This window comes from Gekko japonicus, unplaced genomic scaffold (genome assembly GCF_001447785.1).
Source record: "Gekko japonicus isolate JY-2015 unplaced genomic scaffold, Gekko_japonicus_V1.1 scaffold3671, whole genome shotgun sequence".
Classification (NCBI taxonomy): domain Eukaryota; kingdom Metazoa; phylum Chordata; class Lepidosauria; order Squamata; family Gekkonidae; genus Gekko; species Gekko japonicus.
Genome location: NW_015168155.1, coordinates 38,372 through 63,009, shown reverse-complemented (window position 1 = coordinate 63,009; position 24,638 = coordinate 38,372). Strand labels below are relative to the sequence as shown.

At 46.1% G+C, this 24,638-nt stretch overlaps 1 protein-coding gene across 1 annotated transcript in view; it reads right to left on the bottom strand.

Annotated features, from left to right (window-relative positions):
- The window catches only part of LOC107113606 (zinc finger protein 658B-like), a gene marked incomplete at its 5' end in the record, with an annotated part of 57,123 nt that overhangs the window by 3,039 nt on the left and 29,446 nt on the right, over positions 1 to 24,638 (bottom strand). The window contains 4 exons of the mRNA XM_015414952.1: positions 1,943 to 2,269; positions 6,536 to 8,489; positions 13,097 to 13,211; positions 23,630 to 23,713. Of these exons, the coding sequence (XP_015270438.1) occupies positions 1,943 to 2,269; positions 6,536 to 8,489; positions 13,097 to 13,211; positions 23,630 to 23,713 (2,480 nt within the window). The remainder of the gene's footprint in view (positions 1 to 1,942; positions 2,270 to 6,535; positions 8,490 to 13,096; positions 13,212 to 23,629; positions 23,714 to 24,638) is intronic.

Below are 24,638 nucleotides of genomic sequence, written 5' to 3'. Positions count from 1 at the left end.
CCCCTCCCGCCCCCCAATGCCCTTGCAGCTCCCCCGACCTCCTGATCTGTGGGGCTGATGCCGCCCGCACCCGGGAAGGAAGGGGCGCGATCCCCCCCTGCAAGCAGGAGCCCGAGCGGGAATTGCCCTATGGGGAGCCCCCCCTCCCGCCCCCCAATGCCCTTGCAGCTCCCCCGACCTCCTGATCTGTGGGGCTGATGCCGCCCGCACCCGGGAAGGAAGGGGCGCGATCCCCCCCTGCAAGCAGGAGCCCGAGCGGGAAGTGGGGGGGGGCGTGCATGGACGAGGAGGCGCCTTCCGGCCTGAAAACACCCCCTGAAAACATGCAGGTTCCCCGTTTGCGGAACTTGGGGGCAGGACGTGGGCTCTCGCTGCTGCTGCAAAGTCAAAGAGGCGGCAATGCACGAGGGGAGGGGCGGAGGGACTAAGGGGGGGGGAATTGCTGGGGGCGGGCGGAGGAAGGAAGGGAGAGGACCTCCCCCCCCCAAGCCTCGGAGGGGCTCCTGCGGCGCCTCCGTCGGGGAGGACAGCTCGGGCGCCCTGTGGGGGCGGCGAGGCACTGCAAGGGGGGGGCTCCTTCATTGGGGGGGAGGCTCCCTTTCGTTCTCACTCGAAGGGGAGGGGGCCGTGGGAAAAGCTTTCACCCCCTCCCCACCCACCACGCGGGTATAAGGACAACACCCCCTACCCCCTAAAGTGTTTCTTCCCAGGGCTGCCTGCTGCTGCCAATTGGGGCGTCTCCTGCCTTCTCTCAGGGCCGGCCCCAGCTTATTTTGCACCCTAGGCGAGGATCCCTTCTGCTGCGCCGCCGCCCCCCCCCATTTTTCAAAAATAAATGATCTCCAGCCACCACCTGGAAGTTGGCAACCTGAGGTAGGAGGAGGTTTTTTTTTCCCCCTTGCATGGCCTGCTAGGAAAAAGCCATGCCCACCTCTCTTAAACACAGGAGTGGCCAATTTCCAGCAGCTGCCAACTTGTCTCTGTCTGCAGAGCTCAACTGGACTGAAGCTGTCAGGGAAAGCCCCACCCATGGCGTTCAGGAGAGTATGGGGGGGTTGAAAAGTACTGAGAAACGTGGAGTGATTTCAGCAAGAGTACTTTTATTAGGATAGAACAAGACAAAGACTGCCGGCTCGCAGGCCGGTATATATGCCCAGAAACCCACCACCTAAACACACCCCCTATTCCTCTATAGGCTATTTACAGTGGCCGAGAGTCCCATAGGCTCTCGGACGCGGACCTGGCCCTCTGATTGGTGCGGGCTAGGATCCGCTTGGCTATTCTTCTCAGGGGAGCGAAGCTCTGCTGCTAGGCATGACCACATGGCCCAACGGTCGCGCACGTGGTCATGGCTGAGTACATTACAGGGGTGGTCCTCAGTGAATCGGAAGAAAGGGCCATGAGGAAGGACCGGGACAGCTGGCAAGTTCAAACCTAGTTTCCCCTCCTCAGGTGGTAAACTGGAGGGGGGGGCTTTAAACAAGACGTCCTGAGAAAACATTTATTTAGCAAACATTAACTCAGATCGAGCTGCCTAATCAGAGGAGCATTTTTCCACTGAAGTGCGTGAAACAAAAGAATAACAAAGGGGGCTCCTGGCTTACAAGTGGGCTGGTCAGGGGGAGGGAGCTGTTAATTAACCCCTCTACTCTTTCAGCAGCCCACCAAATGGGAGGCCCACTCTTGATTCGGATTAATCAACAGCCGATGCCGGGGAGGGGAGGAAACTCTCCAGAGAAATCGCTGAGCTGGGAACTGCAGTACCTCGACTTCCAGAGGAGAAAGCTCCTTAGTTGCTGTAGACGTAGGAGCTCCTCCTTGGCTCCAAGAAAAACAAACGAAAGTTCGTGGCTTTCCCAACAAAAGCCTCAACTCCTGCCGCCATGCCCCTCCCCCTGCCCCGGCAGGAAAGCAGAACTCCTCTCCCTCCCTCAAAACTTACCAGCTGGTTTCTAGCATGAGTTGTGCTGAGCGGCTCAGCCTGAGCTTGAGGGAAGGTGCGAGGTGGTGGACCCGCCCACTGGCAGTCTCTGGAGGAGACTTCTCCCGGGCCCTGTGTGGGTCACTTACTGGCCGCACGCACTCGTTTACGCCCATGCGCGCAAGGCAGGCCAGCAGCGAAGCGGCCAGGCTTCTTCTGGCTGCACCAGCAGCGGCAGGCACACTGGGGCTTTTGACTGGCCGGGGCCAGAGGAGCGCTGAGGCGTGCGCGAGGCGGAAAATGAAAGTGAAGCAGCCGGGCTTTTTCTGGGCGGGCGGCACGCCGGGGCTTTTGGTGAGGTGCGGGGCCAGGCCAGAGGGGCGCTGAGGCGTTCGCGAGGCGTGCGCAAGGCACACGAGGCGGAAAGCAGCGCTTCTTACTCGGCTTTTGGTGGGTGCTGGGGAGGGACTTTGGTGGGGGGGTTCTGGCCCTGTTTTGGTGCCCCTCAGGCCGGCTGGCACTCTAGGCGAATGCCTAGTTCGCCTAGCAGGTGAGCCGGCCCTGCCTTCTCTGATGAAGGGAGCCGGAACTGTCTCCAAAGACCGAGATGGGCGGGCATGTCATAGAATCATAGAATGTTAAGAGTTGGAAGGGACCTTGCAGGTCATCTAGTCCAACCCCCTGCACTCTGCAGGAGCATAGCGAAAAGATAGCCCTACATACATACAACATACCCAAAAGGAACCGTCCAGCGAAGGAGCATCCACCACCTCCCGAGGCAATCTGTTCCACTGCTCAGCCACTCTTACAGTTAGGACGTTTCTCCTGATATTTAGCCGGTATAGAATCATAGAATGCAAGAGTTGGAAGGGACCTTGCAGGTCACCTAGTCCAACCCCCTGCACTCTGCAGCACAGCCGAAAGATGGTCGTCCAGCCTCTGCTTGAAAACGTCCAGCGAAGCAGCCTCCACCACCTCCCGAGGCAGTCTGTTCCACTGCTCAACCATTCTTACCGTTGGGAACTTTCTCCTGATATTTAGCCGGTAACGACTCCCTTGTAAATTCCACACATTAGATCTAGTCTTGCAATCCGGAGCAAAGGAGAATAGATCTGCTCCATCTTCTACATGACAGCCCTTCAGATACTTGAAGACTGCAATCATGTCCCCTCTAAGCCTTCTCTTTCCCAGGCTAAATATCCCCAACTCTTTCAGCCTTTCCTATTAAGACTTGGATTCCAACCCTCTCACCATCCTGGTTGCCCTCTTCTGGACACGCTCGAACTTATCAATATCCTTCCTAAAATGTGGTGCTCAAAACTGGACACAGGACTCCAGGTGAGGCCTGACAGTAGCAGAATGTCAGATGGTTAGGCGCAGCAAAGAAGAGCCAAGAGTTCCAGACAGGGCCGGCTCAAACACTAGGCGAACTATGCATTCGCCTAGAGTGCCGGGCCCTGGATGGGGCGGGTGGACCCTGGATGGGGCACGTTCTGGCCCCAGCCGGCCAGCCCTGCCAGCTAGCAGGTGCTGGGAAAGACTCCGGGAGCCACTGCCAGTCTGCACAGATAAGGCTGCCCTGGCCTGACTCCCTGCCGGCCTCCTCAGGAGGCCCCCCCCTGGCTTGTCTCCTCAGGCGTAGGTGGGGAAGAGCCTCCCATGGAGAGCCAGCATTGCAGACTCCCGGTGAGACAACAAAGATGACTGGCCCGCCACCAGCAGCCCCAAGCCGCCCGGCCACCCTCCCCCGCCGACGCGCCACCCGTCCGCCCGCCTCGCTCTCTGCCTCTGGGTGGCACAGGGAAGGGAAGAGAGCGGCACGTGTGGCTGCCGGGGCCTGCTGACCGGCCATCGGGGGAGGATCCAGTCACACGGAATTCCCCAAGCCGCTTGGCCGCCCTCCCCCACCGATGCGCCACCCCTCTGCCTGCCTCGCTCTCTGCCTCGACCCGGGGCACTGTGTGCCACGGAGAAGGGAAGAGAGTGGCACACGTGGCTCCCCAGACCTGCCGACCGGCCATCGGGGGAGGAGCATCCAGTTGAGTTCCGCTGGAAGGCGGAGTGGAGGAGAAGCCCAGCGCCACTTGGGGAGCACACATACCCCCCCCCCAGCCTCTCTGGACCCAGGTAAGGACAGTCCCAGCGGCTCCCCACAGTGAAGACGGAGGCAAAAAATGCATTTAGCTTCTCAGCCATTTCCCTATCATCCTTCAGTACTCCTTTTACCCCTTGGTCGTCCAAGGGCCCCACTGCCTCCCTGGCTGGTTTCCTGCTTCTAATGTATTTGAAGAAAGTTTTATTGTTGGTTTTTACGTTTTTTGCTATATGCTCCTCATATTCCCTTTTTGCCTGCCTGACCTCAGACTTGCATTTTATTTGCCATAGCCTGTGTTCCGTTTTATCAGCCTCACTGTGACTAGCTTTCCACCGCTTAAAGGAGTCCTTTTTACCCTTTACAGCTTCCCTTACTTTGTTTGTTAACCGTGCAGGCTTTTTCCTATACCTGTTTGTGCCTTTCCTAACCTGCAGAATATATATATTTTTTAAGCTTCTAGGATCCAAGCTTCCCCAATGGTTTTGACCCTTTTTACTTTTCCCTTCAGTTTCCTCCCCACGTCCCCTCATATCAGAAAATTTTCCCCTTTTAAAGTTAAAATTTTCCCCTTTTAAAGTTAATAGGGAAACTTCTTCATAGGGAAAGTGTTCCAACCCGTTTATCATTCTAGTTGCCCTTTTCTGAACTTTTTCCAAAGCTATATCTTTTTTGAGGTGTGGTGACGAGAACTGTACACAGTATTCCAAATGAGGTCACAATATCAATGTATACAGGGGCATTATGATACTGGCTGATTTGTTTTCAATTCCCTTCCTAATAATCCCCAGTATAGCATTGGCCTTTTTTATTGCAGTCACACACTGTTTTGACATTTTCAGTGAGTAATCTACTACGACTCTAAGATCTCTCTCTTGGTCAGTCTCTGCCAGTTCGGACCCCATCATCGTGTATTTATAGTTAGGATTTTTGGCTCCAATGTGCCTCACTTTGCACTTGGCCACACTGAACCCTATTTGCCACGCTGACGCCCACTTGCCCATCCTCCAGCAAACAGTACAGCATACAGTAGGAAAAATATATATCCAAAAGGAGACTTCAACAAAGTGAAATGCATATATAGTCTGGAACGAATCTACTCCTATACTCCATTATGGGAAAATACAGACGTCAACAAGATCCATAACAGGACAATACAGAGTCGAAAGTATAAATATACAAGAAAAGTATCCAACACTTTTCCTAGGTATAATTGCATGATTGTACTGCGTTATAAGCCAATATGCTCCTCATTGCGTTTGTCCTCTGAAGAAGGCCTATACAGGCCGAAATGCATCAGGTCAAGTCTATTAGTCCTTGTGTGCTAGATTATGGTATTTTTATATGAGGTGTGCTTGGGCCCTTATATTTTTTTAATTCGTTGTTAATAAATACATGTATCTTTTTATACTATACACATTAAGTTTTTATTGTTGGCCCTCTATTCTGTTTGAGTTATCTTTTTAGGTTTTGGATCCCAGGTTTCTGCTCTGAATAAACCCCTTCGCCATACATTTCCTAACCCATGACATTTCCTAAGGTGATATTTTAGTAATTAAAAGTTTTGAAGCGCCGGGACCAAACCGTCACAGAGCACGGGCAGTTAATAAAGTTGCCTCTGTATTAACACTTTGTCTCAATCGAATTCCACACTCTGAGCATGCAAAGGGTTTCTTTGTTGCGTGGGTTCTCATACATTGGAAGAATGCCATTATGACTGAACTTCTTTCCACACTGAGCACTCAAAAGGATTCTCCCCTGTGTGCGTTCTTCAGTGCAGTTAAAGAGTACCACTGTCTGAATCTCTTTCCACACACTGAGCATTAGAATCATAGAGTTGGAAGGGATCTCCAGGGTCTAGTCCAACCCCCTGTACAATTCAGGAAATTCACAAACATCTCCCCACACAAACACCCAGTGACCATTGATCCATGCTCAGAAGATGGCAAACAAACAAAAAAACCCCAAGCCTCCAAGATCCCTGGCCAAATGGGCATGGAAAAAAATTGCTTCCTGACCCCAAAGTGGTGATCAGCATTTCCCAGAGAATGTAAGGAAGGGACACAAGAACTAAGCACTGAGGCAACCCTTCCTGCCCTCCCTTCTCGTGATCTGCTGTCACATCGTCATATATCCTCTGATTAAAAACCTCCAAAGTCGAGCCCACTATCTCCCAAAGGTTAAAATGGTATCTCCACTGTGTGGGTTCTTTGATGCCATTGAAGAGTGTGACTCTGACTAAAACTCTTTCCACACTTTGAGCATTCAGAAGGTTTCTCCCCTGTGTGGGTACTTTGATGCTGTTGAAGATGGCCACTCTGGCTGAATATCTGAGCACTCAAAAGGTTTCTCTCCTATGTGGGTTCTTCAATGCAGTTGAAGAGTGCCACTCTGACTGAATCTCTTTCCACACTCTGAGCACGCAAAAGGTTTTTCCCCTTTGTGGGTTCTTCGATGCAGCTGAAGACTGCCACTCCTACTGAATCTCTTTCCACACTCCGAGCACTCAAAAGGTTTCTCACCTGTGTGGGTTTCTCTGATGGCGTTGAAGACTGCAACTCTGACTGAATCTCTTTCCACACTCTGAGCATTCAAATGGTTTCTCTCCTGTGTGGGTTCTCTGATGCCGTTGAAGACTGCCACTGTGACTGAATCTCTTTCCACACTGTGAGCATTGAAAAGGTTTCAGTTTCTTTGCTATGTGGGTTCTCTGATGCTCTTGAAGATTGCCACTCTGACTGAATCTCTTTCCACACTCTGAGCATTCAAATGGTTTCTCTCCTGTGTGGGTTCTCTGATGCCGTTGAAGATGCGAACTGTTAATGAATCTTTCTCCACACTCTGAACATTCAAAAGGTTTCTCCCCTGTGTGGGTTCTCTGATGACACTGAAGAGTCGAACTGTTAATGAATCTTTTCCCACACTCTGAACATTCAAAAGGTTTCTCCCCTGTGTGGGTTCTCTGATGACACTGAAGAGTCGAACTGTTAATGAATCTTTTCCCACACTCTGAACATTCAAAAGGTTTCTCCCCTGTGTGGGTTCTCTGATGACACTGAAGAGTCGAACTGTTAATGAATCTTTTCCCACACTCTGAACATTCAAAAGGTTTCTCCCCTGTGTGGGTTCTCTGATGACACTGAAGAGTCGAACTGTTAATGAATCTTTTCCCACACTCTGAACATTCAAAAGGTTTCTCCCCTGTGTGGGTTCTCTGATGACACTGAAGAGTCGAACTGTTAATGAATCTTTTCCCACACTCTGAACATTCAAAAGGTTTCTCCCCTGTGTGGGTTCTCTGATGCCGTTGAAGATGCGAACTGTTAATGAATCTTTCTCCACACTCTGAACATTCAAAAGGTTTCTCTCCTGTGTGGGTTCTTTGGTGCACTTGAAGATCGCCACTCCTACTGAATCTCTTTCCACAAAATGAGCATTCAAAAGGCTTCTCCCCTGTGTGGGTTCTCTGATGCCGCTGAAGAGTCGAACTGTCAATGAATCTCCTTCCACACACTGAGCATTCAAAGGGTTTCTCCCCTGTGTGGGTTCTCTGATGCTGTAGAAGAGTGGGATTGTGACTGAATCTCTTTCCACACTCTGAGCATTCAAAAGGCTTCTCCCCTATGTGGGTTCTCTGATGCTGTAGAAGAGTGGGATTGTGACTGAATCTCTTTCCACACTCTGAGCATTCAAAAGGCTTCTCCCCTATGTGGGTTCTCTGATGCTGTAGAAGAGTGGGATTGTGACTGAATCTCTTTCCACACTCTGAGCATTCAAAAGGCTTCTCCCCTATGTGGGTTCTCTGATGCTGTAGAAGAGTGGGATTGTGACTGAATCTCTTTCCACACTCTGAGCATTCAAAAGGCTTCTCCCCTATGTGGGTTCTCTGATGCTGTAGAAGAGTGGGATTGTGACTGAATCTCTTTCCACACTCTGAGCATTCAAAAGGCTTCTCCCCTATGTGGGTTCTCTGATGCTGTAGAAGAGTGGGATTGTGACTGAATCTCTTTCCACACTCTGAGCATTCAAAAGGCTTCTCCCCTATGTGGGTTCTCTGATGCTGTAGAAGAGTGGGATTGTGACTGAATCTCTTTCCACACTCTGAGCATTCAAAAGGCTTCTCCCCTATGTGGGTTCTCTGATGCTGTAGAAGAGTGGGATTGTGACTGAATCTCTTTCCACACACTGAGCATTCAAAAAATATCTCTGCTCTGTATATTTTTTGGTGCACAAGGAACTTTGACCTATTTCTGAAGTGCTTTCCACACTGAATGGATTTACTTGACTTCAGTATTCTGTGCACTGGATAATATACATTACACTTTCTTCCATCTTGCTTCTCAAACAAATGGCTGTCTTTTTTTCTTTTAGGTCTGCTACGTTTCTTGACATTTTCTGTCAGATCTTCATTTTTAACTCTATCTGACCTTTGCTGATAAAGTTCCTCAACCTCTTCATTTCTCTGATCATCCTCTGCTGGAATAAGGAGAGAGAGCCTGTTAGCTCCTGGAAGGGCTTGTAAGGTCCAAATGCATCTATCTGACCACAGTAGGAAAGGATTGATGGCCTTTTGGCCTCAATCGGCATCACTGATTTTAACCACCCCTCCACTTTTCCCCAGAATATCTAGTATTGAAGCATACACCACCATCCCTGCAAGAGCCGCAGCTGAGCTCTTGACCAGAAGTAGCTTCAGAGCCTCCAGATTTCACACCCCCAGAAGGCCTCCTACCCTCCTTACCCAGGGGGCTGTATGACTGCACCAAACCAAATGTTGCCCAAAAGAGGATCAGAAATCCCCATGGCATTCCTTGCCTGTTCCCTTGACATAACCGTGACAATACTCACTCTTAGCCAGCTCATTTGGGAAGGAAATATGATCTTGGGATCCTCCTGAGAAACTCTCCAGCCTTTCTTTGGATCCAAGGCCATTATCTTTTTCCACCGTAGTCTCTCTTATACTTCTGGCTTCTTTTGCAGAGAGAGACAGAGAAAGAGAGAGTGAGTGATCATTCTTGTATGGGGAAGAAAAGAAATTCAAGAGTAGATATTCTTCTGGAGGGAAGGAACTGTGGTCAAGATCGGTGTTCCTTCTAAGCTGAGTTAGCGTGAGCTAGCTCACAGTTTCTTAGCTTCCGTCTCACACATTTTTGTCTTAGCTCAGGAAAGGATGGGGCTCCAGAGCAAACTAATTGATGCAGGAGCCAAACCAGTCGCTCACAACTTTAATGCCAGTACCTCACAAAGTAGGATTTTTGCTCACAAGACGCTACAGCTTAGAGGGAGCATTGGTCAAGATCTAAGCCCACCATCCCAAACAGTATAAGGGGAATGGTACTGTGAAGCAAGGCACCCTAGTTCCTTTAAGGGTAAGCATGATTATTAAGTGGCCTGGACTGACTTACAGGTGTTCGTGATTTGGGTCTCCCTGCAGCTAACATCCTCATCTTTTTCAAGACCAGACTCCAGAATGTGGTCATTGGTCAATTGTGAGAACCTGTATCCAGTTGTGTAACCGGGAGGGAGGGGGGATTAGGAGGGTGCTGAAAGCCTCTCGAAAATTCCGTCAAGCAGGACCCTTGATTGGGTCATTCGGACCACCTGACCCTAGAGTGGCAGAAAGTGCAATACGGGTATAGCGCTAGCTGTATGCTCATGCCAGCAGTGTTCCCTCTAAGCTGAGTTAGTGTGAGCCAGCTCACAGTTCTTTAGCCTACGGCTCACACATTTCTGTCTTAGCTCAGGAAGGATGGGGCTCCAGAGCAAACTAATTTATGCAGTAGCCAAATCACTCGCTCACAACTTTCATGCCAGCAGCTCACAAAGTAGAATTTTTGCTCACAGGACTCCATGGTTTAGAGGGAGCACTGCATGCTAGTGGGTCTGCTTTACTTGTGTGCGCTCTCCTCATGAACCCACTGAACTGGGTGCCACTCAGGTACAAAGAGGAGTGACCCGGGGGGACCCAGGCTTCGGTTCTTGACGGGATCATTTCCAGATCACAGGCAGAGCAGATGCTGGTAATCCCATCCCAGGGGAACGGTGTGTTGTAAAGGCTGTCAACAGAGAAATGAGGATCTGGCCTCTTCCAGAGTCATAGAATCATAAGAGTTGCAAGGGGCCATACGGACCATCTAGTCCAACCCCCTGCCCAACGCAGGACCAGCCTAAAGCATCCCTGACAAGGGCTCATCCAGCCGCTGCTTGAAGACTGCCAGTGAGGGGGAGCTCACCACCTCCCCAGCCAGCTGATTCCACCTTTGAACCACTCTGACTGTGAAAAAGTTTTTCCTGATATCCAGCCGATACTTTTCTGCATGTAATTTAAACCCGTTGCTTCGGGTCCTCTCCTCTGCTGCCAACTGGAACAGCTCCTTGCCCTCCTCCAAAGGACAGCCTCCCAAATATTCAAAGAGAGCAATCATGTCCCCCCTCAATCTCCTCCAAACTAAATATTCCCAAGGCCCTCAGCCTTTCCTAGTAGGGCTCAGTCTCCAGACCCCTGATCATCCTCGTCGCTCTCCTCTGCACCCTCAGGATTTTGTCTACATCCTTTTTGAAGTGAAGCCTCCAGAACTGCACATAGTACTCGAGGTATGGCCTGACCAAGGCAGTATACAGAGGGGCTATGACCTCCTGCGATTTCAATGCTACGGCCCTTTTGATACAACCCAAGACTGAATTCGCCTTTTCTGCCACCGCATCACACTGACTGCTCATATTCAGTTTACAGTCCACTCTTACCCCAAGATCTCTTTTGCATGCACTACTCTCCGGAAACATATCCCCCATCCAGTATTTGTGCTTGCTTGACATTTTTGTGTCCGAGATGTAATACTGTGTACTTATCTTTGTTGAATTGCATCCTGTTTGCAACTGCCTACTTCTCCAGAGTATTCAGGTCTTGTTGAATTTTAACTCTATCTTGGGTGTTTGCTACTCCACCCAATTTGGTATCATCAGCCAGTTTAATGAGTAGCCCTTCTACCCCTCCATCCACATAATTGATAAAAATATTGAAAAGTACCGGGCCCAAAACCGAGCCCTGCGGCACCCCACTGGACACCTCCCTCCAATCTGATGAAACGCCACTGACCATTAACTCTTCGGGTGCAGTCCTCTGACCATTTACCTATCCACCGAACTGTCCTATAGTCCAGCCCACAGTCTTCCAGTTTGCCCGTCAGAATGTCATGGGGAACTTTATCAAAAGCCTTACTGAAATCCAGGTAAATCACATCAACAGAGTTCCCACGATCCAGTAAGCTCATCAGACGATCAAAGAAGGAAATCAGGTTGGTCTGACAGGATCTGTTTGGGACAAAACCATGCTGACTTCCCTGGATCACTAAGTGGTCCAGATGCTTACAGATCGATCCCTTTAAAATCTGCTGTAATATCTTTTTGAGAGCCTCTCATCCCCACCTTTGCCTCAGGCTGGGATTGGGTGATGGCCACAACACTGGCCTCAGTAGCCCCTGGGCAAGGACACACACATGAACAACACATGAAGCTGCCTTCTACTGAATCAGACCTTTGGTCCATTGAAGTCAGTATTGTCTACTCAGTCTGGCAGCCGCTCTCCAGGGTCTCAGGTGGAGGTCTTCCACATCACCTCCTACCTGGTCCTTTTAACTGGACACACTGGGGATTGAACCTGGGACCTTCTGCACTCCAAGCAGATCCTGTGCCAGTGAGCCACAGCCCCTCTCCAAGGAGTGGGAAAGGCCTCAAAACACTGTATTGCTATTTTATATTTTGATTCATGCCTCATCCCAAAGGCAGAAAACAGCACCTTCGGCACCTAGGAAAGTTCCTTACCCAGAAAGGCCACATTCCTGTAGTTCTCCAGCATGACTTCCCGGTGCAGAGCTCTTTGTCCCGGATCCAACAGGGCCCACTCTGCCTCCGTGAAATTGATGGACATCTCCTCAAAGGAAAAGGGGCCCTGAAAGAAAAAGCAGATTCCCTCGTCAGAGGTCAGGCCAAGCAGAGACTGCACACTGGAAGGGAGTAGACTGGGAAGGTACAGGATGTAACTCATGGGATGGGTCAAGGGTGTTAAGAAGATCTCTCACCCAGACGCCTGATAGAAACTGCAGGAGCAAAAGCCCCCCCCCCCGAGAAAGGAGGAGGGACCCAGGCTGTCCCCCGATCATCTCTCCTACCTGGACTGGAGGGGCAGCAGCCGTTTCCACACCTAAGACAAAAGGAGGAAGGGAGGGAGTTTGCTTGCTTGTTCCCTGCTTCACACAGACCCCTTCCCAGGGTTGTGAAACCTCACCCTGTGTACACTCAACACATTGTAAAACACATTTTATACTAAAATCAGGGAGAGGCAGAAGGGAAGCACCAGGTACCTATGAGCCTCCGGGATTATAAATGCTGGCTACATATTTTAGACTTCTGTCAGACCTTTGTCTGGCCTGGAGGGAGGGGGTGGCAATGACATCACATGACCTTTCACCGTCACATTTGGACCAGGCATGACTTGAGCGCATTTGGAGACTCGAGGGTCCTCCTGGGAATGAGTTTTCAGAGTGTCTCTTGACATGCTAACTTCACAACCGGCTTTCCAGCCAGATGAAACATCAACAGGACACCACATCTGCCCCAAAGACCCTCCTCAGTGCTCTTGGGGGGTGCTGGGCCGTAGCCCGCCTGCCCTACTCCAGCATCCTGTTTCCCCCCCCCAGCAGCCTGCCAGACGCCCTTTCAAGGATGGGCAGAGAAGCCACATTTTACTAGGAACTGGTTCTCAGAGCTCTGCTGCCCCAGAAGGTGGAGGCTCCCTTCATTCACCAGGCTGAAGAGCTCTGCAGAGGTTTGACTACCTTTTCTCCTTTGAGCCACCTTGAGTTCCTCTTTTGGAAGGAAGGTGAGATGTGAATACTTAAATTAATGGAATTGCCCTCCATGAATGGGTTTAACCTCCTTTGAGAGGCCTCACAGTTCGTGGACACTGAGTGCCGCAAATCAACTCTGTGTTGTGTGAAGAAGTATTTAATGCTTTTCCTGACCTGAGCTCTCTACCCATCAAATTCACTGGGTGCCCCAATGGTATACTTGCACAGAGGCCTTACCACAGGAGAGGGCATCTGGGGCAAGCTCCATGGCCTGCGCTCTCTGCCCTTGCTTCCAGGAAGTTCCTTCCGCCTCAGGGAATATAGCTTCTGTCTTCATGGATGGTGCCCACATCTGAAACAGCAGGGAGGGAGAGGGATAAGAAGAAGCAAAAGAGGAGATTGGGTTTATACCCTGCCCTTCACTACCCTAAGGAGTCTCAGAGCGGCTTACAAACTCCTTTCCCTCCCCACAACAGACACCCTGTGAGGTAGGTGGGGATGAGAGAGCTCTGAGAGAACTGCCCTTGAGAGAACACCTCTGAAAGAACTTGTGACTGACCCAAGGTCACACCAGCAGCTGCATGTGGAAGAGTGGGGAATCAAACCCAGTTCTCCCAGATTAGAGTCCGTGCTCCTAACCACGACACCAGTTTGCTGTCGTGGAATGGGACAAAAACCACTGAATGGATCCTGCCTCACTCCCAGAGTCCAAACCTTCCCATCAGCAGACATCCTGAGTTATCTGGATGGATCAGAAATTCTCTCGTAGAAGAGAGAGGCTGCTGAAGGAGGCCGTTAAAGCTCCCATTTGAAAGATGAACACTTGGACAAATGTATCTCAGGGAAACTCTAGGATAAGGCCAGATATCGTTGCTTGAATTGGACATACCTGGAGGGAACCCCCCTCACCTGTCCTGCCTGCCTCTTCTCCTCGGCCTGACTCAGGAGGAAGCCTTCGGCCAGGGCCACCGCCTGGGAACTGGTCTCCGGCCCACATCCTCTGACCCAGCCCTGCATTTCCTGGGGCAGGAGAGTCAGGAACTGCTCCAGGATCACCAGGTCCACGATCTGCTTCTTGGTGTGCCTCTCCGGCTCCAGCCAGTGGCTGCAAAGTCCATGGAGCTGGCTGCAAACCTCTCGGGGCCCAGCGGCCTCCTGGTACCGGAACTGCCGGAAGCGTCGGCAATGTACGTCTGGGACTGCAGCGAGCTGGGAATGGATCTCTGGCCCCGGGCTTTCCCAGAATTCAACACCACTCCCGTCTTGGGTGGATTGGGGGCCTTTCCTCGCTGTCCTGCCAGTTCCAGGTCCTTCTGGGTCCTGCTCTTCCATCTCCTTCCCCTTCTCTCGGGTCACCTCTGACTGTGTAAAGATGCCTTCAGTTGCCTATGAAGAGCGGCTTCTCTCGGGGGGGGGAAGGAGAGACACAGAGAGCCACATGGAAAATAAAAGAAAATCGAGATACACCACTGAGTATCACACACCTTCATAGGCTCAGTAAAATGCAAGAATTGCCCTGGTGGATCAGAACAAAAGGGCTTCTTGTGGTTTGTAGAGCAGGTTGAATATCATTTTCCTATACTACAAGTGTCTCTGTTTTGCTCTTTAAGGGATGTTCACAAGCTTAACCTCCCCTTACACTGGCTCAGTCTGTCCTCAGGGCTAATTCTTAAGATAAACCCCAAAAGGACAGGAGGGATGGGTGACCCCTTGACCACTGTAGGTGTCTCTTCGACAGGCCTGAAGCCTTAGGAAAGATCTCTTTTGGAACTTATCCGAGAGAGTCTACGAGAGAGAAATAGCGGGTTGGCGTGAGAGTAATTAAAGGCGGGGCTAGAAGAGTGTAAGAGTACTGGAGCTGACAAGAAACAAGGGCAGAGACAGACGGAAACGGCGGATTGCAGCAAAGACAGAACGGAAGGAGTTGAATGGGCGCTGTAAGGGTGGAAGTAAAGCTTCAAGGAGGCGATTATAAACAAAGCGCAGATGGAAGCAAGTCATCGAAACAAGGGCAAAAGTAAAGCATCGAGGAGGCGATCGTAGGCAGAGCACAGACAGAAGCAAGTCAACAAAGCAAGTCACTGAAGCAAGGCAGGAAGAGACGGAAGTGGGGAAACGTGTAACATAGAACTGAACCCTGACATTTATCGAAGCAGAAATAGCGGAACGAAGAGACACGAAATCTTGTTCTGTTTTCTGTTTTCTCTGTTGGCTCCTTAATTGTGTATATGCTGGTTGGGAACACGGATTTAGTACAAAAGTAGGGCTTAGGTGTAATATATATATATATACAGAAAGGCACAGAGACAGTAAAGAGATAGGAAGCGAAAGAAAAATAGTGCTATTGTTTTTCTGGTGTTACTGTTGTTACTGTTGTTATTTGCTCGGTTGAAGTAGGTTACCTATAGTTCTCAAAGCGCTAGTTAAAAAGAAAAGGGGAAAATAAATAATAATAGATTAAACCATTAAACTCGATTAACTGAATAACCAATGAGATAGAGGTAATAAAGGTATTGATCTAAAAACTCATATTTAATCAATTAGAGTTAGAGTATTTAATTAATTAATATTTGATTAACACCTAATACATAATTTGCACAAAGTGAAGAATTAATCAACTAACCAATTAATTTAATTAATAAATTATTGAAGGAACTATTACTAATGAATGAATTAATTAATAAATGATTAAAAGAAGAAATAAAAGATAAAAATATCATTATAAGTAGTGTAGAAGCTCTAAAAGTAAGCATTTAACTAATCTGAGGAAATAAAAGTACTGATTTAAAAACCCATATTTAGCTACAACACATAATCAAGACTTAAACACAAGAGTTACATAAATTGAGGAATCAATGAATTAATTAGTGATTAAAGAAGGCAGCTACAAAAGATAAAAACGATAATCCCAGAATAATCCATAATTTTTATTAGTGCACTTGCAATAAAATAAATAAATTAATACTGCAAAGTAAGTATATGAACGCATTACAGAAGTTACATCTTAAAAAACGTATTCAACTACAAACAAAAATTGCATTACATAAATTAAAACTTCCCAATAAAACCAACAAGTTTAAAATGGCATCAGGATCCTCCATAAGAAAGTCATCAATACCCTCACCCAAAACCCAGGCTAGAATACAGTCATCCACGAACCCCTCAACTACGATATCTATGGAGGAACTAAAGACAGATCTAAAACTATGGGTACAAGATATAGTGACACAAACAGTGCAAGAGTCAGTTAAGGAAGCGGTCTCCCAAGCTGTTAAAGAAACAGTTGGAAATACTTCCAGCAATTCTCAAGACAGAAATGGAACCTATACACGCCAAAATGGAAGCCATCTTTCAAGAAACAGAAGAAATTAAGAAACAGCTGGATCAGCATAAACAAGAAATAGAAATTAACACCAAAGGGATTCGGAAATTAGAAAGGAATAACCAAGAACTACATGAAGAACTGATAGAACTAAAAGCCAATACAGAACGGATGGAACAATCAGTAATATCACTAGAGATAGAAAGATCTTCGTTAATTGTGAGATGTCAGAATGTGCCGGAGACAAAAGAAAAAGATTTGAAGGGAGAAATGGCCAAGTTGTTGTCAGAAAAACTAACATTAGGCAACAAGGACGAATTGGAGAAAGGCATCGATGTGGTCTATAGGAAAAATACGATGTACGCCAAAAAAACCAAAACACCAAGAGAAGTACATATAAAATTTAACAGGAAGGAGTTAAGAGATAAAACTCTAAGGGCCTCGAACCAGAAACAAGTATTACTAGATGACAATGAAATTAGATTTTTAAAGGACACGACCTGGAGAGTGCGAGAAAAAAGATTCCTTTACTCCAAGTTGACCAAGATATTAAGGGAAAACAATATAATCTACAGATGGCTCCTACTGGAAGGACTGCTTTTCACCTATCGAGGGAAGAGATTTAACATAAACTCCATATTCAAAATGGAAAACTTTCTAGAGTCATACGGACAAGATTTGGGGGCACAAACAGAACAAGAAAATTCAGAGTCATCAGAGGAGGACAGGGAGGAAGAAAAAGACAAGCAAAATGCAGAAGCAATGGATAAACAAGACCCTAAGAAGAAAAGAGAAAAGAAGAAAATAGAAAGAAGTATCTAGTCAAGTATCCTGACTAGATACCAATACAAGAAGAAGGGAAAGGACAGCAAAGAAAGGGAAGATGGAGAAGTTGCGGAAGATTAAGATCATTTCGGTAAATGTGAACGGGCTTAATAGCCCAAATAAAAGAAGGAAAATATTACACCAGCTGCACAAACTCAATTTAGACATAATATACCTTCAAGAGACACACATAAAAAAAGACCAGGAAAAATATTTGAAATAAAAAAAATTAGGGAGGCTATTTACAGATTCTGATCAAAGAGAGAAGAAGAGAGGGGTAGCAATATTTGTAAAGGATCACTTACAACCTAAATTAGAATTTTATGGTGAGGATGGAAGGATGATCGCGATATCAATCACGAGTCAGGGAAGAAGGATGATGTTGGTAAATATATATGCTCCTAATCAGAAACAAGGGAAGTTTTTTAAAAAACTAAGAGAAAAGTTAGCTAACCAGATAATTGAAGAGATTTGTATAATAGGGGACTTTAACTCAGTTATGGATCCAAAAATTGATAGAAAAACACAAAAACCGAGGGGAAGAAAGACTGGCAATATGCTACCCAAAACATTCTTACAAATAGCGGAGGAATACTCGCTAATAGACAGTTGGAGAACAAGGAATATCAATAACAAAGATTATACCTTTTTCTCAGCACGGCATAACACCTGGTCCAGGATAGATACCAGGATGGGTATCAACCTCTTTACTTAGTAAGATAGAAGACGTAGAAATATCAACAAGTACATTTGCTGATCATAGCCCAGTGATGATAACATTATATGATAATGGTAAAAAGACTAGATGGACGATGAATATGAATTTATTAAAAGATAAAGAAGTAGTAGGAAAAACTAAAAATATAATCAAAGAATTCTTTAGGATTAATATGCAACAAAGGACTTCCAAAGAGATAATATGGGATGACTTTAAGCCATTTATACAAAGCTGGTGGATCAATCAAGGAGCCTGGAAGAAAAAACAGGATAATAAAAAATACGAGATATTAAGAGGTAAAATATTAGTAGAAGAAACATTACTTAAAAATGGAAACAATGCAGAACGAGATAAAAGAGAGAAACTTATAAAATTGCAACATCAGCTAAACTTACTATTGACACAAGAGGGGCTGAGAGAGCTCTTGGCAGAAACTGCTCTTTTTCAAGAACAGCTCTTATCAGAACTATGGCTTGCCCAAGGTTATCCAGCCAGGTGCAAGTGGAGGAGTGGGGAATCAAACCCGGTGCTCCCAAACTAGCGTCCGCGCATTTAACCACTACACTGCACCAAACTGGCTAAAGGACAGCTGGTCCACAGCTCTGGCACTGGTCACGAAGCAGTGAGTTCAGTGTATTACAGTATCAAATCTCTGTTGTGTCCAGTGGAACTGTCCATCACTTCTAATGAAAATAAAATCGCTAAAAAATGATAAAGGGGAGGACAAGTTTAACCAATGAGTATTAAAAGAGATAGTGGAAAAATTCTATAAAAATCTATATGAGAAATTAAATGTAGCAGACAAGGATATACAAGAATACCAAGAAAAGTGGGAAAAGAAAATTTTTAGTAAACAACAAATAGATACTCTAAACAATCCAATAACAATGTGTGAGATAGTGGAAACACTAAAAAGTGGAAGAACTAGAAAATCTCCTGGTCCAGATGGTATCCCCATAGAATTCTATCAAATATTTGAGGAACAAATAGTTGAACCATTTAAAGACTTAGTATAAGAGATACCAAAAACAGGTAAAATACCAGCATCATGGAATGACACAATTATAACTTTGATACACAAACAGAACTCAAATGCAGGGGAGATCAAAAACTATAGACCAATATTTCTACTTAACACTGATTATAAAACTTTTGCAAAAATTTTGGCAAACAGATTAAAAAGAGTATTAACCCAAATAATTCATACGGATCAATCGGGCTTCTTACCAAGAAGGAAAATCCAAAATAATGTTAGAAATATAATTAATGTCTTAGAGTACTATGAACTTCATCCCGGAGACCCGATGTCACTAATGCTATTAGATGCTGAAAAGGCATTTGATAACATCAATTGGGCCTTTATGTTACGAAGATTTCAAACATGGGAGTGTGGGGAGAAATTCTTTATAATGTTAAAATCGATATATGCCAACCAAAATGCAAAAATAGTGGTCAATGGCGAACTTACAAATAATATCCAAATACAAAAAGTTACCAGACAGGGCTGTCCGTTGTCACCACTACTATTCATATTTACTTTAGAAGCTTTGGCCGATAGGATTAGGAACAATGAGTTTATAAAAGGAATAAAAGTAAAAGGTGAAGTATACAAATTGCAGGCGTTTGCAGATGATTTAATTTTCATAACAGAAGACCCTGAAAACTCCCTAAAGTATTTGATAGATAACATCCAAGATTTTGGTAGAGTAGCAGGCTTTAAAATTAACTTTCAAAAAACTAAAATTTTAGTTAAAAACTGCCCACAAAAACTAATACATGAGATAAAAGAGATCTCTAAAATGGAAATTGTACATAAAGTGAAATATTTAGGAATCTGGATAACAAACAGTACCTCTACCTTGTATGAAAATAACTACCTGTGCCTATTAAAAGAAATAAAAGGAGGTTTGAACCGATGGGAGAAGATACAATTATCACTACTCGGTAGAATAGCTACAATTAAAATGAATATCTTGCCAAGATTTTTGTATTTAGCCCAAAACTTACCAATAATTAAAAAATGCCAAGATTTTAATGAACTGAACAAAATTATAGGGCAATTTATATGGCAGTCTAAAAGGCCACGAATAAAAGTGAAAGATCTTCAGGGATTTAAACAGGAAGGGGGGGTTGCCCTCCCTAATTGGGAGTTATATTATCGGGCGGCGTCAATGGAATGGATTAAGGACTGGGCCACACTAGAAGACAAAAGACTATTAACGTTAGAGGGATTCGATCTAGTAATGGGTTGGCACGCATACCTATGGTATGGCAAAGATAAGATACATTCTAATTTCCACGCCCATGTGACCAGAAGTGCCTTGATAAAAGTTTGGAATACAATAAAAAGTAGTAGCTACAAGAAATTACCACTGTGGATCTCTCCCATAGAGGCCTTTACAAAACCCTCGTTAATATCAGGGAAAAATAAAGTGACACTATACTAACAAAAGATTTGGAATTAAAATCGGACGAGATGTTGTCAAGACAAAAAATCGAGCTGTCCTGGTGGGAAAAGACTATACTAAAATCTAGATACACGGAAGACAAAAAATAGGATTTTGTAATAGACAATCAGAGTTAGATAAAATTTGGCTTTCATCGAGCGATAAGTTGATTCAGAAGCTATATAAAAAACTACTAGAAGACTCATCGACAGAAGAGGGCAAAAGGTCACCCATGTCAGCCTGGGAAAAGGAGCTCGGCCACGCAATAGAATTAAAACATTGGAAGAAAACATGGAAAACAATAAAATACATAAGAGCAACACCATATAAAGAAAATATATATAAAATGTACTACAGGTGGCATTGGACTCCTGAGAAAATTGCTAAGTGTTTCCCCAGAGCATCTAACATATGTTGGAGATGTGGGAAAAATATAGTTTCCTATCTCCACACTTGGTGGAGATGTAATAAAATTCAGATATTCTGGGAACAAAATTATAAAATCCTATTAGAAATATTAAAAATCAATCTCCCGTTAACACCAGAAATATACCTATTGAACATGTTGCCAGACACAATAAAAGACCACAACCGGATAACTTGTTATATCTTAACAGCAGCTAGAATATTAATAGCAAAGCGCTGGAAAACGAAAGGTTAAAGGAACTTAAATACAAAAGGTTAAAGGAACTTAAATACATTGTTAAAGGAACTTAAATACAAAATCCTAGAAATAGCAGAAATGGATAAACTGAATGTGGAATTACAAAATAAATCTCAAGACTGCTTCTGGGATAGATGGAAAATAATTTATGACTGGCTAAAGATGAAAAAGATAGAATAGAATTGAAATAGGCTAGCAAAAAATGACAGATGATGTATTAGAAAGTAAATGATTGTGTACAAGAACGACTGAAGATGAGAGGGAAGTAAAACTGGATTAAAGAACGATAGTTTAAGATAGAAAAATGTTTAAGATAAGAAAGGAAGGCTACAATATGACATGGAATGTTTGAGAATGGAAGAAATATATGATGGTGTTTTTTTTTAAAAAAAGAAAAAATAAACTGTTTTTTTTAAAAAGACCTAGCTGTCATGCTAGTGATCATGTAATTACAGCCAGGTGTTTTCTAGCAGGTGTTACTCTTTCAGGGCTTGTTAAAGTTAGTGATTGCATCACCCTGTTAGAGATTGGCTGGGGTTTAGCATAATAGCTATCAGCTTAGTAAACTGGATGGGGGACTTAGTTTTCATAGACTAAGGCATGACATGCTGTTCAATAGCCTGTATATATATCTGTATATATTCACCTTTATAACTATATAAACTCTCTTCCGCTTCTTATTTACAACACCCAATACAGTCATCCCATTTGATCCCACCTGGGCCTCCTTTCTGGGCCTCCTAAACACCAAAAGGCGAGCTTCGTATTCTTCCTGGCACCCCCCTTAGCAAGACCTGAACCCACCCCTCCTGGGACGGTGCCCTTGGGTTTCTCCTTGTTCTGTTGCCCAGGGGGGTGGGTCTCTCCCTCTCTCTCCTGGCAAAAGGATGCCATTCCTCCTAACAAAACTCCCAGTGTAGGAGGGAGAGCTACCAAGTGAGCTCTGGAGTTACGGGGCAGGACGTGTTCTTTCCCTGTGCCTTCGCTTTGCAAAACACTGCTGCGGGTGGGCCCTCAAACCCACACAGAATCATGGCATGTTAGAGTTGGAAGGGACCTGGCAGGTCATCTAGTCCAACCCCCTGCCCTCTGCAGGAGCCACACCTGTGGCACTCACTGTTTTGTTGACTCCAGGAGTCCTGTCGCTCACGCCATGATCCTCACAGCGATGGACGCCTGTGTGCCATTTCTTCTTCCTGGCCTTGTGTCTGTGGAAGGCTGAGACCAGGGGGTGTGGCCACACCAGCATGCTCCGCCCCCTCTGTCAGAGGGGATTCACCTTGTGTTACGACGGGTGGGCATTGGAGGAGTTTCCATGATCTTTGCTGGCGTTCCCCTCTGCACCTTCACAACTGGTATTTTAAAGGTTTTCCTCCCCTCTGCTGGGGGGCCTCGGACACCAGCGGACACCCCCGGCCGCACACGAGGAACGCATCGGGGTTTGCAGCTGATTCCAGTGCAGGCAGGAGCTCCCTTCCCCTGTGCCCCCTTTTTTACTCATCCAACCGAAAAAAAGGCCTGGTTTTTCTTTGTTTTAGTTTTTTTTGTGTAGATTAAAATGACCAGCAACAGAATGACAGATTCACACACTAGGAAAGAGTCAGCGTCCAGGTGCACGTTAAAGACTAACAAGATTTGTGGCAAGGAGTATCTGCAGCACCCCTGAGAGCTGGGGAGAGTGTTATCAGAGTACTGAAGGATATTCCATTTGAAATAAGACAACGGAGAAAGAAATATAAAGATCTTGTTCTTTTTCTTCAAACAAATTAAATTGGATACAGATGGCTAATTCCTGAAGGCGTCACCTTCAAAATCAAGGATAAAAAAGAAAAGATTGACTCTGTTCTGAAAGTGAAAGAATATCTAAGAGTCCAATTGGGAGGGCCAGAGGAGGAAGAAAAGGAAGGAGACAGTAAGTCCAGTGGCAAGCTGGACTCGGGTTCTTCCGGAGAGGACTCTCTGGCAGAGAAGGGGGCAGCGGCTCTCAAAAGTCCTTATAAGTTGCGGAAGAGACTGAGCAAGAAGAAGTGAAGGCTGAAGGACTCTGAATTGTGCCTTTGAAAAACTTTGAATTGAGATGCTTGGGGGTATTTCCTTATATCAGTTAAATTTAAGATCTGGGAAAAGTTAACAGAATATGTGACTCAGTTTTTAATGAGATTAATATGACTAAGACTAGATGTTTATTCAAGCTGATTAGAAGATCTCCTCTCTTGGGTTTTTAGTCAGTAGTGGGTATCTTTTCTTTATCCCCTAGATGTAGTCCCCTCCCTTATTTCTGTTATAGTTTGTAGTTTTAATAAAAATGCAATAAAAAATCCCCATTGGGGAGCAAAAAAAAAAAAAAGATTTGTGGCAAGGAGATGAGCTTTCGTCAGTCACTGCTCACTTCTTCAGACACCGCAATATCTGAAGTGAGCAGTGACTCACAAAAGCTCCTCCCCTACTACAAATACTGTTAGTCTTTAATATGCTACTGGACTCTGACTCTCAGACTAACACAACTATCCGTCTTGATCTAGATTCATATCAAACAAAAACACAAATTCGGCTCCCTGGAATATTAGGCTGGATGTGACCACCACTGGATCACAGGTGGCCAATTGACAGTAACTGAGTGGTCAATGGAGGCGCACCCCGACCGTCTCTTCGTGCCAGAAGACTGAAGGGTTTCACGGCCTTAGGATCGAAAGCGACGGGGCAGAGCGAACTTCATTCCAGCCCTGCAGCCAAGAAGGACCCCCGCCTCCAAAAAACTACCCCCTGAATCTCTCCGAGACAAACCTTCCCATACCTGAGGAGGGTGCATAGCGGCTTCTTCCCATTCTATGCTAAAAAGGACACGATCCAGGATGTGACGCCGATGCTGTTCCACTGCCTGTGAAGGAGGGAAACAGATGGAAGAACTTTGATCCCTTGTGCTGGCTTTTACCAGGTCCTAAAAGTTCCAGAAATTATGAAGCCACATGGAAAAAAAAGACACCCCCCCAGTTTTTCTGTCCAAGAATGAATGAAAATTGGGGCGGGGAAGGGAATTGAAATATACGCAACGCTCACTTTTCTCTCCATTGAAGCTTTTGAGCTGTGCCTATGTTATTTTGGAAACTGGGCTCCGTCTTACCAGCCGCTGTTGGTGAAACACCTTGATTTATACCTGGGAGAGGCATTTGGCTGTTGTTCTTTCCGCAGTGTTTACAGTTACTTTCTGTTTGGAGGTCTACGGACACTACTTATGTATGGAATTACAGAAGAGCCTACTGTTGGTCTTGAATATGTTTCTTGTTTAAACTATGAACAAATTGTTATGAACAAATTGTTGGACCTATGTTTACATACTCTATCGGGTTGTGACCACTAACAATTCTTCGTATTTCAATGAATATCTATATACTAATACTGAAGTCGCCCCCTGGTGTGCGGATAGCTAAATCTGCGTACCAGGGGCACTTGGGGCGGAGGGGGAGTTTTGTGCACACGTGGGGTGGTCCCCAGGTGTGCACAAAAATCTGAAAAGTTAAAAAAAAATGGGGGGATACTTAAATCCCCCCAAAACTGACAGAGCGTTCCCTGCGCATGCGCAGGGAATGCTCTGCAGCCAACCTCGCTGTCGCTGCCGCCTCAAAGCCAGCCGGCTGGACACGTGAGAGGAAGGGAGGGCGCGAGGCCCGGCCGGCTGCAAGCCGTTGGCCCTCGCTTGGGGGGGAAGGCAGCCGGCCTCGCCGCCAGCCTTGCTTGGGGGGGAACCAGCCGTCCTCGCCGCCGCCTTGGAGCCAGCTGGCTGGGTGCAAGGGCGGCCGCGAGCC